Genomic DNA, 12,723 nt, shown 5'->3' with positions numbered 1-12,723 from the left:
GGGGAGTGGGGGATGTCAGGGGCGGCGGCTGTAGATAGTAAATGTAAATATGTAAATATTTGTGTCACTGCATCCTGGTAAAATACAAATATAATGTATAATGTCTGTGTCTTTGACCTTAGCGCTGCTAGCCACCTGTGCCCTGTACTACGAAGCCAGTTCAACAGACCCTGGATATGTTTGAGTAACAAACAAACTAACAACAACAAACTAACAAACGAGATCTCGCTAAGCGGTCCTACGACGCTGGTTATCAACTCGGTAAATCAAGCCAGGGTTTCTCTCTCCAGCTGAGAGCGCGGTCACGTCTAAGACACGCGTGGATCTGACTTTAATTACATTTGTCTCGAGTGTTTCGTCAACATAATGTGTTAAATAATACTTCTGCATCCAGTCTGTGACACTGAGTGCTGCACGGCCAGATGAGGAGAAGCTGACTCAGATAAAGAAATATATGATATATTATGATATTATCTGATCGATGATCTGATTGATGATGTAATATGAATGATAAGTGCGACACGTCGGCGTCTTCTCTGCATACGGCAGTTTAAACTGTATTTCCTTTATCCTGTAATATGACTTGAGAGATTTAAACTCCGCACACTGAGTGGATCTCTTTTCTATAGACGCCGGAGGCGGGCAGCGTCAGGTAAAATAAGTTATTTAGCCTTCTCAAACCTGAGCCTCAGCGCCGCCTATGGGGGATGTGCTAGTGACTTATCCGACCGGCCCACTTCGGTACCGGCCCATCGGGATTTGTCCCGATGGCCAGTCCGCCACTGCACCCAGCCCACATGAACTGTCAACGGGGGGAGCCTCGCTGCGGGGAAACGGTGGACCTAGTGTCCCGATCGGAGTGGGAATAATAATAATAATCCGTGCATTTTATCCATTAATTTCCCCAACATTGTGGTAAAAAAACACACGTTTAATCCATGTTGGTGTACTACAACTAGAAAAAGCATCGGTTTGTTTTCTCATCAGGAAATGCAGACCGGCTCAAACAAACGATCATTTAATGTATTGACATGAAAGCACTAATAAATGTAGTTTCATCCACTTGAGTTTACAACCACAAAAATAATCGGTTTGTTTTTATATCACATCCGACGGGAGGAAATTCAGCAGCTCTCACTCCCGATTTTTAATCCTAATGTAATCATCATCTTCACCACGATCATTTATGTTTATGTCGCCGAATTGACATGAAAGCACTGACAAATATGAATATACTGTAGTCAACTTCATTAAAACGTTATTAACGTGCCTAAACTCAGTAATTCACCATTTCTACGCATGACAACACACTTTGTCCGTGTTTGGCTCTCGAAGCGTTCCCGCATTGACGTCACTTCCGGCTTCCCCCAAAACTTCAAAATGAGTCGAAGGAATTTCCCCGCGATGTTCGAAATTATTGATATTTAACGGAACGGTATCGCTTTTTCTTTTTTAAACTGACGGTTCCAGATTACTAGTAGCCCAATATTTCATTGCACAGCAGTTGTTGGGATGCTGTCACAGGCTCTTTAAGCTGTCTTGCTCTGTTCTGCTGTAGCAGTGCATGTCCCCTCTGCGGGACTGAAGGGATTCTGATCCTGACGTACATTATATAGCACATTGATCTGTCATTTGATCTATGTATAACATTTAAAAAACGTTACAGTAATCTTCTTCAAGAATACTATTTACAAAATGGTATTATGTATGTACATTAATATCATTATTGTGATAAGTAAGTATTCATCATTATTGAATACTGGTTTTGGCACATACATGCATCCTTCAGGTTAATTATGGCATTATGACTTAGGACTGCTGATGGCTCGCTATAGTGTCAGACGTCTTCAACATGCAACGTGCACTCCATGAACCTACAGAGGGATCACTTTAGCAACACTAGATGGTGGCAGCGCCTTGATAAAAGTCCGATTTCGATACAAAACAATATATGTTTTATTTGAATATTCTCACGTTTGCATGCGTACATACTTGTGCTATAGCATTTCTTTTAATACCAGTTCTCTCTCAAAAACAGACAGTAGTCTCAAAACCACCCTGTTTAAAAAAAAAGTTAGTAATTGAAAATACAATACTATATTCTAAGAAAGTACAGCTGACCCTTGCTGACTCATTGTAGCAGCTGACTAAATATTCACATGTATGATATCTGTGTCTGCAGGAATTTGCCATGGATGGCCTGGTGAATATAGTGGGAGGCTGTTGTGGGACTACACCAGCACACATCAGGTCACTATGTCGTCTTTTCTTCTTAAAGTGATTACAAAATCATGGCAATTTCTTTCAATATTAAAACATATGTTCCTGTCCCCTCTTTCTCCCTCAAACAGGGCCATATCAGAAGCAGTGAAACAGTGTCCGCCCAGAGTTCCTGCTGCTGATCTCTATCAGGACCACATGCTGCTCTCAGGTAACACAACCTGTGGAACTGAACTCTGCATAAAGGCAGTCTGCAATACGTGCCAGGCACATCTCATTTAAAAATACTTTATGTTAAAACTAGTGAAATCCCTTTTCAGACTACAGTTACAGTCATTATTGTCTTTAGGATCTATAAAAGTGCTTGTATGTATTTTTCATTTATAACCAACCTTTATTGATATGTGTTTAACACATCAGCTGCTGTTATTTGATCATTTCCTATACACCACTACACACACGGAATCCAGATCAAAACTCAAAGTATGTACATTTAAACGGGACAAAGTTTAAATGTTCAGGCGTTGGAGTTTGTTCATGCTTTAATCTTTTAATGAAATAGTGGTTCCTCTAGTAATCCCTGCTTGGCTCCAAACATGGAGTTAATGTGTTAACATGTTCTCCTCTTCAGGTCTAGAGCCGTTCAGGATCGGCCCTTACACCAACTTTGTGAACATCGGCGAGCGCTGCAACGTGGCCGGGTCGCGCAAGTTTGCCAAGCTGATCATGTCAGGAAACTACGAGGTGAGACACATTCTGAGGACAGTACAGTTTTTGTAAAGATTGTAATTATTTTGCTGCTATTTGAGCATGTTTTTGGGCAGCATAGGATGATTGAAGATTGGCACGGACGTAAGGACTATCTAAAATGGTTCTGCAGTGACTGGGCTCAGGTGGCACACAAGCCCCCCCAACACATGTCATCGTTGCTTTGATTTTCCTGAGATCATAGGCCTCATCCCAGAGACTGTATATCTACACTTTTAAAGTTTGAAGGGTGTGCTTCAGTTACAGTATGTATCTTTAAACAATATGGATGTAACGTTTTGTGAGTTTCTAAGGGGTCAGAAGTTCATTAAGTCTAGTAAGGCTGTGTAGCGTAAACCTGACGTGCACATCATAATCTGTGGCTGTAGAATGTGTAAGGATACCTCAGTAGTGCATGTGAGGCGGGGGCCAGGTCATCCCAACTAGCAACTTCAATTATAATTGTTTTGCATGGAGGAAATCCTTAAAAGAAACGGATAAATGATTCATGGACAAAGTTTGTCTTTTGTTATATTTAATAATGTAATAAAGAAAGTCAATATACAATTGAATTGATCTGAAATGCAGGAACAGAGCAACGTCATCCTCAGAGGATAAAGAGGTTCTGCACCCCGAACACAGCTCAGTCTCACTTAGTGTTGTCACGGTACCAACATTATGGTTTCGATGCCAAGTCAAGAATTGCGATTCCGATTATTTTTTGATACTTTTCTTAAAAAAAGGGAAACAGTCTTAAATGTAATTATTGTGCTTTATTTCACACCAGAACCATAACCATAACACACACTTTGAAACAATGAGAACAATAAATAAAATAAATGACAAGAATTCGTATTAAATCAAATTAATACATGTCTGACAGACAGGCCTCGTGGTGTCCGTAGGCTTGCCCTCACTGTCAGAGATATCGCTCAAATACCAAATTCCAAATTTCGCTTCTGGCGTCTTTTTTGTCAACAAGCCGAGGCGCAGCGGCAGCTGCACTCCCACTTGCAGCCATGCTTCTCGCTTTCTCACATGCTCTGGCAGCTAGCGCGTGCACGAGAGAGGGGAGGGACTTAGAACGTGCTTGAGAGGGGAGGGACTTAGAGCTTGCTTGAGAGGGGCGGGACTTAGAGCGTGCTTGAGAGGGGAGGCACTTAGAGCGTGCTTGAGAGGGGAGGGACTTAGAGCGTGCTTGAGAGGGGAGGGACTTAGAGCGTGCTTGAGAGGGGAGGGACTTAGAGCGTGCTTGAGAGGGGAGGCACTTCGAGCGTGCTTGAGAGGGGAGGCACTTAGAGCGTGCTTGAGAGGGGCGGGACTTAGAGCGTGCTTGAGAGGGGAGGCACTTAGAGCGTGCTTGAGAGGGGAGGGACTTAGAGCGTGCTTGAGAGGGGCGGGACTTAGAGCGTGCTTGAGAGGGGAGGCACTTTGAGCGTGCTTGAGAGGGGAGGGACTTAGAGCGTGCTTGAGAGGGGAGGCACTTTGAGCGTGCTTGAGAGGGGAGGGACTTAGAGCGTGCTTGAGAGGGGAGGGACTTAGAGCGTGCTTGAGAGGGGAGGCACTTCGAGCATGCTTGAGAGGGGAGGCACTTGGAGCGTGCTTGAGAGGGGAGGCACTTAGAGCGTGCTTGAGAGGGGAGGCACTTAGAGCGTGCTTGAGAGGGGCGGGACTTAGAGCGTGCTTGAGAGGGGAGGCACTTTGAGCGTGCTTGAGAGGGGAGGGACTTAGAGCGTGCTTGAGAGGGGAGGCACTTTGAGCGTGCTTGAGAGGGGAGGGACTTAGAGCGTGCTTGAGAGGGGAGGGACTTAGAGCGTGCTTGAGAGGGGAGGCACTTGGAGCATGCTTGAGAGGGGAGGCACTTGGAGCGTGCTTGAGAGGGGAGGCACTTAGAGCGTGCTTGAGAGGGGAGGCACTTAGAGCGTGCTTGAGAGGGGCGGGACTTAGAGCGTGCTTGAGAGGGGAGGCACTTTGAGCGTGCTTGAGAGGGGAGGGACTTAGAGCGTGCTTGAGAGGGGAGGCACTTTGAGCGTGCTTGAGAGGGGAGGGACTTAGAGCGTGCTTGAGAGGGGAGGGACTTAGAGCATGCTTGAGAGGGGAGGCACTTCGAGCATGCTTGAGAGGGGAGGCACTTGGAGCGTGCTTGAGAGGGGAGGGACTTAGAGCGTGCTTGAGAGGGGAGGCACTTCGAGCGTGCTTGAGAGGGGAGGCACTTAGAGCGTGCTTGAGAGGGGCGGGACTTAGAGCGTGCTTGAGAGGGGAGGCACTTAGAGCGTGCTTGAGAGGGAGGGACTGCAGGCACAGCTGCAGTGCAGGGAGTGAAAGCAGAGCGCTGAACACACACGGCTCTTATTAAAACAGCGCTTTCAGAGTACTTTTCCCCGTCATTCTTAAAGTACTGATACTAATGAAACGGAGGAATCGTAACGTTTTTAACGGCAGGGTATCGCGGTACCTTTCAAGTATCGGTACACCGTGCACCACTAGTCTCACTATATATTCATGAGAGGAAACGGCCTCTCATGAAGAGAGGCTACATCCCATCATTAAACCATAAAAGCCCCTTGTCCTTAACCATTTGCAAATCCACCACTCTTCCTTTGCACTCCTGAAACGTAAATCCTAAACATACAGTATGTCTCTGTTAAACACATACAAGACTAGACATACTATAACAGAGGAAAAGGCAATCAGAGTATAAGACTATATGTTTAAAATGATTATATGATAATTTGACACAACATTTTGTTGTCGTAATTGTTATGATTTGTAATCTTTCATACAATCTGTCTAACCCTGAGCGCAGCTGTACGTGTATCTTGAATATAACCTTGTTTGCTGGGTTCCTCTCGCCTGTTGTCCAGGAGGCTCTCAGCATTGCTAAAGCCCAGGTGGAGATGGGGGCCCAGGTGCTGGATATAAACATGGACGAGGGGATGCTGGAGGGGCCCACAGCTATGACCCGCTTCTGTAACTTGATTGGTTCTGAGCCAGACATCTCACGGGTAGGGAGCCGAAAGGCAGTGGAATATACTCATAAATCATCAATATGATTAGCCATGTAACTATATTAGGTATATTGGACAGGGACACGCTATATTACAGAAATGACGACCGATCTCCCACAATTACAAAGTGTTATTGTAGGAGAGAATATTATTGTTGGGGTTCTCTAGCTCTAAAGATAACAATTTCGGTCGGTCCAACACAAATACCTCAGCAACTATTGCACCGATTGTCACAACATTTCAACATTTCTTACACTCACTCACCCCCTGAATGAATTGTGAGGACTTTCCCGTAGTGCCATTATAAGGTCAAAAAATACTTCCATCATTTGGTTTATGATCAAAAACCAGCTAATAAAGTCATTATCAGCAGCTTCTGTGTTACCTAACCAGCTGATGCTAGCTTTCTGACATGCTAGCATCAGGTTGTTGTCATGTTAAACACAACATCTGCTAAATGTGACCTTATTATCATAATGACTATGGTGCATACTGATGTTAGCATTCAGCTTCACAGAGCATGAGTCTACTTATTATTTCTGGATGAGTGTATTTCAGTATCAGGTGTGTGTGGACTTTCACTCATGGACGAACTGATTTCAGGTGGTTAAATGTCACTGTGTCCTTACGTCCTTGTAAACGTGATGTCTGAGGGAATGTCTTCGCGTTTGGCTCAAAGATGGAATCATTAGAATGTGGTGGTCATCAGGTCGATCTGACTGTGACCTCACATCCTCATCGTTCACTTGATATCTAAGGAGCCCTTGAAGGAATTGAATTACGTGTGGTACAGTCACCAATTTGACTCGTCTGACTGATGAGACGATAAGAAGGTCAATGTGACTTCACAAAATATGCTTTTGGCCATATATAGATGATTTATATTCTTATTATTTCCACACAAATATAATAAGAGTATAGAATTATGAAGTTATGACATTTTGACAAATATGAATATCAACTGTAACGAGCTGACGAAGGCAGACAACTGCACATTCTAATTCCCTTATGTTATCTGCTCAGTAAATACAAACAGACTGCTTTCCCTTCCTGCTGCCAGGTCCCTCTGTGCATCGACTCCTCCAACTTCTCAGTGATTGAGGCGGGGCTGAAATGCTGTCAGGGGAAGTGCATCGTGAACAGCATCAGCCTGAAGGAAGGAGAGGAGGAGTTCTTACACCGAGCTGCCACTGTGAAGCGCTACGGAGCCGCTGTGGTCGTCATGGCCTTTGATGAGGAGGGACAGGTAAGGAGTCAGACACACACACACACACACACACACACACACACACACACACACACACACACACACACACACACACACACACACACACACACACACACACACACACACACACACACGTGTGACACGTCTGCTCCCCTCTCAAGGCCACAGACGCAGAGCGGAAGGTGGAAATCTGCACTCGGGCCTACAACCTGCTCGTCAACAAAGTGGGATTCAACCCCAACGACATTATCTTTGACCCCAACATTCTCACCATCGGCACAGGCATGGAGGAACACAACGACTTCGCCATATACTTCATCAGAGCCACCAGAATGATCAAGGTATGCACCTGTTGGTCGAGGAAAACAAAACATCAACTTGTCTGTTGAGCAACCTTTTCTGAATCGAATCATCTCTGACGCGTACGCTCGTACTGTGTGCTGCTCGTTTGACCGTTCATGGTCAGCTAGATTAACATTTGAATCAAGAATCACATTGCTGACACCTCCAAGTAACCTTTTCATTAGTGCCAGTGTTTCCATGGGGGGGCGCTGCACCACCCCAACGGAACCCCGCGCCCCCCCTGAAATTCAAGGTGTTTTTATATATATATATATAGCGCAAAATCGCAACTGAACTAATCTATCTACGGTCACTTTTCACATTAACATGTGCTCTTTTATGAAATAAACTAAACGCTTATTTTATTTATCCAATTGATGTGCATGTTTCAGTGTCCACTGCATTCCTTTGCACATTCACATCCTCCCCTCCGCTCTGTCTGAGGGGCGGAGCTCTGCTCCCGACACACACATATGAGTGCACACACTCAGTCAGAGACGAGAGCCGAGGAAAGGAGGAGAACAACAAAGTGTACAAAAGTTAAACAACTCTGCATTATAGCCCGAGCTCTGCTGTTTGCCCAGGCAGCACCCCCCCCCCCCCCAAAAGCAGTACATCTAGGGGAACACGGAGGGGGGTTGTTGGAGCTTCACACAGACTGCTATTCCTGACTGAATTCATTAATACCCAAGAAGAACAATCCTGGCAAGCTTTATGCGAAAACCAAATAAAATGTCAATGCTCTTAAAAATGTAAATATTTAAATATTTCTATTGGACTTATTTTCAATGTATTTCTTGGGCGGGTATGTTCGAGCTCCTGAAACCTTCTACTTTCTTTCATGCTGACTTTGGAATTGATCTCTAATTATTGCATACTGAATTAACACAAAGAATGTCACTTTACTCACTGTGTGTGTGTGTGTGTGTGTGTGTGTGTGTGTGTGTGTGTGTGTGTGTGTGTGTGTGTGTGTGTGTGTGTGTGTGTGTGTGTGTGTGTGTGTGTGTGTGTGTGTGTGTGTGTGTGTGTGTGTGTGTGTGTGTGTGTGTGTGTGTGTGTGTGTGTGTGTGTGTGTGTGTGTGTGTGTGTGTGTGTGTGTGTGTGTGTGTGTGTGTGTGTGTGTGTGTGTGTGTGTGTGTGTGTGTGTGTGTGTGTGTGTGTGTGTGTGTGTGTGTGTGTGTGTGTGTGTGTGTGTGTGTGTGTGTGTGTGTGTGTGTGTGTGTGTGTGTGTGTGTGTGTGTGTGTGTGTGTGTGTGTGTGTGTGTGTGTGTGTAGGAGACATTACCAAGAGCCAGGGTGAGTGGAGGTCTGTCCAACCTGTCCTTCTCCTTCAGAGGGATGGAGGCCATCAGAGAAGCCATGCATGGAGCGTTTCTCTACCAGGCCATCAAGGTGAGCCCTGAACACAACCCCCCACCCACTTAGCCCACTATCAGTACAGCTGGGACCACACAGACCAGGGTCTGTGGTTTGTTGTGAATAATCACAACAGTGTTCTACAGGGAGAGTTACTAAGAATACCATAACACTATTATCCTGGCCTGCTTTGTTTTGCATGAGAGCAACAGGGATCTCACAGTGTGACAGATATAACCGCCACGCCTTACAAGTGTTACCAACTGCTGTTGGACCTGAAGGTTACATGAGCTCTTGTAGCTGTGTTGGCCAAACCCCAGGAAGCTCGTCGAGCACAGGAGACACTTTCAACGACCGTGAGTTTAGGGCTGGAACATTTCATCTGAAATCTATACACTTTAGTAGCAAATAGTTTCATACCATTTATCTTTACTAGAAACCTATGAAGTGTTACATTTCATTGTGACAGCATCTGCCCAACAGTGCAGACGCTGCAACAGGACAGCATGTGACTGTTGACGACAGGGCTGCTTGTGGATGTGATGATGCTCGCCAGAGCAGTGTGACACACGAGTCACGTGTTCACCGTTTACACGCCCAGACTCACGAGCAGAACTTTGATGAAACGGAGCACGATCCCTCTCCCAGGTGTTGTGTGTATAGATTAAAAAAGGCAACACATTTACAACAAAGAAAACTAAAATGATAAAACATAATTACGTTCATAAAAAAGATAAATCTCCCGTAGGAGGATTTCAAAGATCTTCCTGTTGCCACCAGATGGAGCAACCTAATAATAATAATAATAATAAATCAATTTTCTATAGCGCTTTTCTGAACCCAAAGACGCTTTACATTTGGGAGGGAGGGTAGACAAACAAAACAAAAACAAAGACAGAACCAAAAAGAAACCAAACACAACAGAAAAGCAGTCAGGAGGAAGTTGATTGAGAGGGGGGGGGGCTTATGGATAGAGAGTTGAAGAGGTGGGTTACAGACACATGCTGAGTGAGCAACGTGCATGCATGCCGCATGAGAGCTTATAGATAAAGTAGGAGGTAACATCTGAAAGTCCCTCGACAGTCTAACCTACAGCAGCATAGTTACAGCCAGCCCTGACTACGTGTTCCACATCCTTTCTACCCGTGACACTTGACACCGTGTCCTCTGTCCCGTCTCAGGGTGGGATGGACATGGGCATAGTGAATGCTGGGAACCTGCCGGTGTATGATGACATCGATAAAGAGCTGCTGTTACTGTGTGAGAACCTCATCTGGAACAGAGACACGGAGGCTACTGAGAAGCTGCTGACCTACGCTCAGGTACACACACGTGCACACACACATGCAAACAGCTAATACACCAGTTTGTTGTTAACAGTTGTGGCCTTTACTTCTATTGCTCACAGAACAATGTGAAAGGAGCCACGAAGGTGGTTCAGACGGATGAATGGAGAAAAGGAAGTGTGGAGGAGAGGCTGGAGTACGCTCTCATCAAGGTAACACCTACGCTGATCAGACGCACATCATCCATGTCTCTAAATATTCTCTAACACATGTTTTAAGTGCACTCAGACATGGGTACGTGTTTCACAGTCAAGTGAAGTGGCCAGTTAAACATCATCTGTAGTGACCTGTGTGGACAAAGGGAGGATTGAGGTGGTTGTTCTCTGTACTCTGACTCAGGTCGTTGACCACCTAACTGTGCAATGTGTGATCATTAGTACGATGCACATTTCAAATGATTAGACCTACATGTCGGTTGACGCTGTATTTGGATTTATTTAGTGTTGGAACCTAGAAGATTAATAATTTGGATTTTCTAAATTGGCTTGTTGTTGACACATTTTATTTATTCTATTCTTAAGTTTTTCTATAACAAAAAAACATTTCACTTTATTTATTAAAATAACAAACAATGAAGTTTTACAATGTGCACAGCTAAACAATGCTGAGAAGAAAGAATGTGAAGAGATGTTCATATAATTAACTTTCCAGCCCTTGTTTCACCTTGTCTTTATTTTCTAACTTAAAGATTAACAAGGACACATTATATTTTATTTAAGAAATATCAAAACCAAATGATTTCCCCTATTGACGATTAAGGTCTCATCTCTTTTCATGTCTTCCATAATGCTCCATGGTGGGTTGCTGCTGTCAGGGAATAGACAAGCATGTGGTGGAGGATGTGGAGGAGTGTCGGGCTCAGGTGGGCCGCTACACCCGGCCCCTGCACATCATCGAGGGGCCCCTGATGAACGGCATGAAGGTGGTGGGGGATCTGTTCGGAGCTGGGAAGATGTTCCTTCCACAGGTAGGAGGAGCTCTTATTCTGTGATAGTCTTCTTGTTGATGGTTGGCAACGTTTGTAAATTGACTTGTTTTAATCTTCTATTGAGTAATGCTGATTGTCTCTGCTCACAGATATCAGGATTATAATCCATCAATCTGGGACTGTAACGTATTTCAAATAGAGTTTGTTTAACATTGCATTTGAATTCCATCCATGGCAACTGCATGAAGGAGGGCTGATTATACATGTATTGTTTCCAACACGGGGGTGGGGGGGGCAGTGGTTAGCACTATGGCCCCAGAGCCAGATGTTTCTGATTTTAGACAGAACGTGAATTTACAAGACACATGTATTTTATGTTCACAATTGTATTTGATCAGTTTGCTTAACTTCCGATCGTGGTGTGTTTCAGGTGATCAAGTCTGCCCGGGTGATGAAGAGGGCGGTGGGCCATCTGATTCCCTTCATGGAGAAGGAGAGGGAAGAGATGAAGGCTCTGTCCGGCTCTACGGAGGACATGGTGAGTACTGCAACTCTTATTTTGTCCAAGATCTTATCAAAAAGATCAAAAAGATTTTCTCTGCAGACCTACAAGTAGTGTTCCCTGACGCTTCATTTCCTCTCCTCCTCTGCAGGACCCCTATCGGGGCACCATAGTTCTGGCCACAGTGAAGGGAGACGTCCATGATATTGGAAAGAACATTGTGGGGGTGGTGCTGGGTTGCAACAACTTCAGGTAAAACTCACATTAGAGTTCCAACTTCAAATCTCCTCTGAGCATTCTTTTTTGTTTGACAAAACAGTTACTATATTTGTCTTTGGCATTCAACACAATCATTCAGAAGCAGATTTAGAAATGCTGTGAGGATTAACAGTGCTGTTACTGTATCTGGTCAAACAGCAGAGCCCCTGGTGCTGGGCCCACAGTAACTGCAGTTCAACTCTGACACTGTAATGAAGCACTAGTAGCTTTCTCAATGTGGTGTCCTGGTGCACCACCCTCCGACACATTGACATGTTTCAAATGTACAATTCACTATTCAAATCTACAAACAGAAGAACAAAGAAAGAAACTAAGAGTAAAGCTTGTGTGTATTTTTCATGTTTCTTCTCTTTTAGAGTGATCGACATGGGTGTGATGGTCCCCTGTGATAAGATCCTCAGAGAGGCCGTCAAACAGAAAGCAGGTGAGGACAGTTCACATTACATATCGTCAATGTTAGATGCCGTAGATACATTAAAATAACTTATTATATGGTCCTAGTTGAATACTCGATTCTGATTGGTCAATTCAGAACATGTGACAGGTTGTTAATCCAGAACAGACAGACCACTGTCAAGGACTTATTGACCGTTGTTAAGGACGCTCACATCTGCACAAACGAGTCCGTTCGATTTAACTGTATACAGTTTGGCTTTCGAACTGACAAGACAAGAGCGACAAGAAAGCAGCGGAGAAGTAACGGGGCAGAAACCCTCCTTTTTACGCAGCGGTCCAGACATAGACATCAAACGGCGACACATATTCAG

At 44.6% G+C, this 12,723-nt stretch overlaps 1 protein-coding gene across 1 annotated transcript in view; it reads left to right on the top strand.

Annotated features, from left to right (window-relative positions):
• Positions 1-2,040: 2,040 nt before the first annotated feature.
• The window catches only part of mtr (5-methyltetrahydrofolate-homocysteine methyltransferase), a 31,185-nt gene continuing 20,502 nt past the window's right edge, over positions 2,041-12,723 (top strand). The window contains exons 1-13 of the mRNA XM_034107172.2: positions 2,041-2,250; positions 2,352-2,431; positions 2,852-2,964; positions 5,832-5,972; positions 7,036-7,221; positions 7,365-7,544; positions 8,821-8,937; positions 10,083-10,223; positions 10,310-10,399; positions 11,062-11,214; positions 11,606-11,713; positions 11,829-11,929; positions 12,313-12,380. Coding sequence (XP_033963063.1) covers positions 2,192-2,250; positions 2,352-2,431; positions 2,852-2,964; positions 5,832-5,972; positions 7,036-7,221; positions 7,365-7,544; positions 8,821-8,937; positions 10,083-10,223; positions 10,310-10,399; positions 11,062-11,214; positions 11,606-11,713; positions 11,829-11,929; positions 12,313-12,380 — 1,537 coding nt within the window. The 5' untranslated portion in view covers positions 2,041-2,191. The remainder of the gene's footprint in view (positions 2,251-2,351; positions 2,432-2,851; positions 2,965-5,831; positions 5,973-7,035; positions 7,222-7,364; positions 7,545-8,820; positions 8,938-10,082; positions 10,224-10,309; positions 10,400-11,061; positions 11,215-11,605; positions 11,714-11,828; positions 11,930-12,312; positions 12,381-12,723) is intronic.

The sequence above is a fragment of the Pseudochaenichthys georgianus genome, chromosome 19, assembly GCF_902827115.2.
Source record: "Pseudochaenichthys georgianus chromosome 19, fPseGeo1.2, whole genome shotgun sequence".
Taxonomy (NCBI): Eukaryota; Metazoa; Chordata; class Actinopteri; order Perciformes; family Channichthyidae; genus Pseudochaenichthys; species Pseudochaenichthys georgianus.
This window is presented reverse-complemented; position numbering and strand designations above follow the sequence as displayed.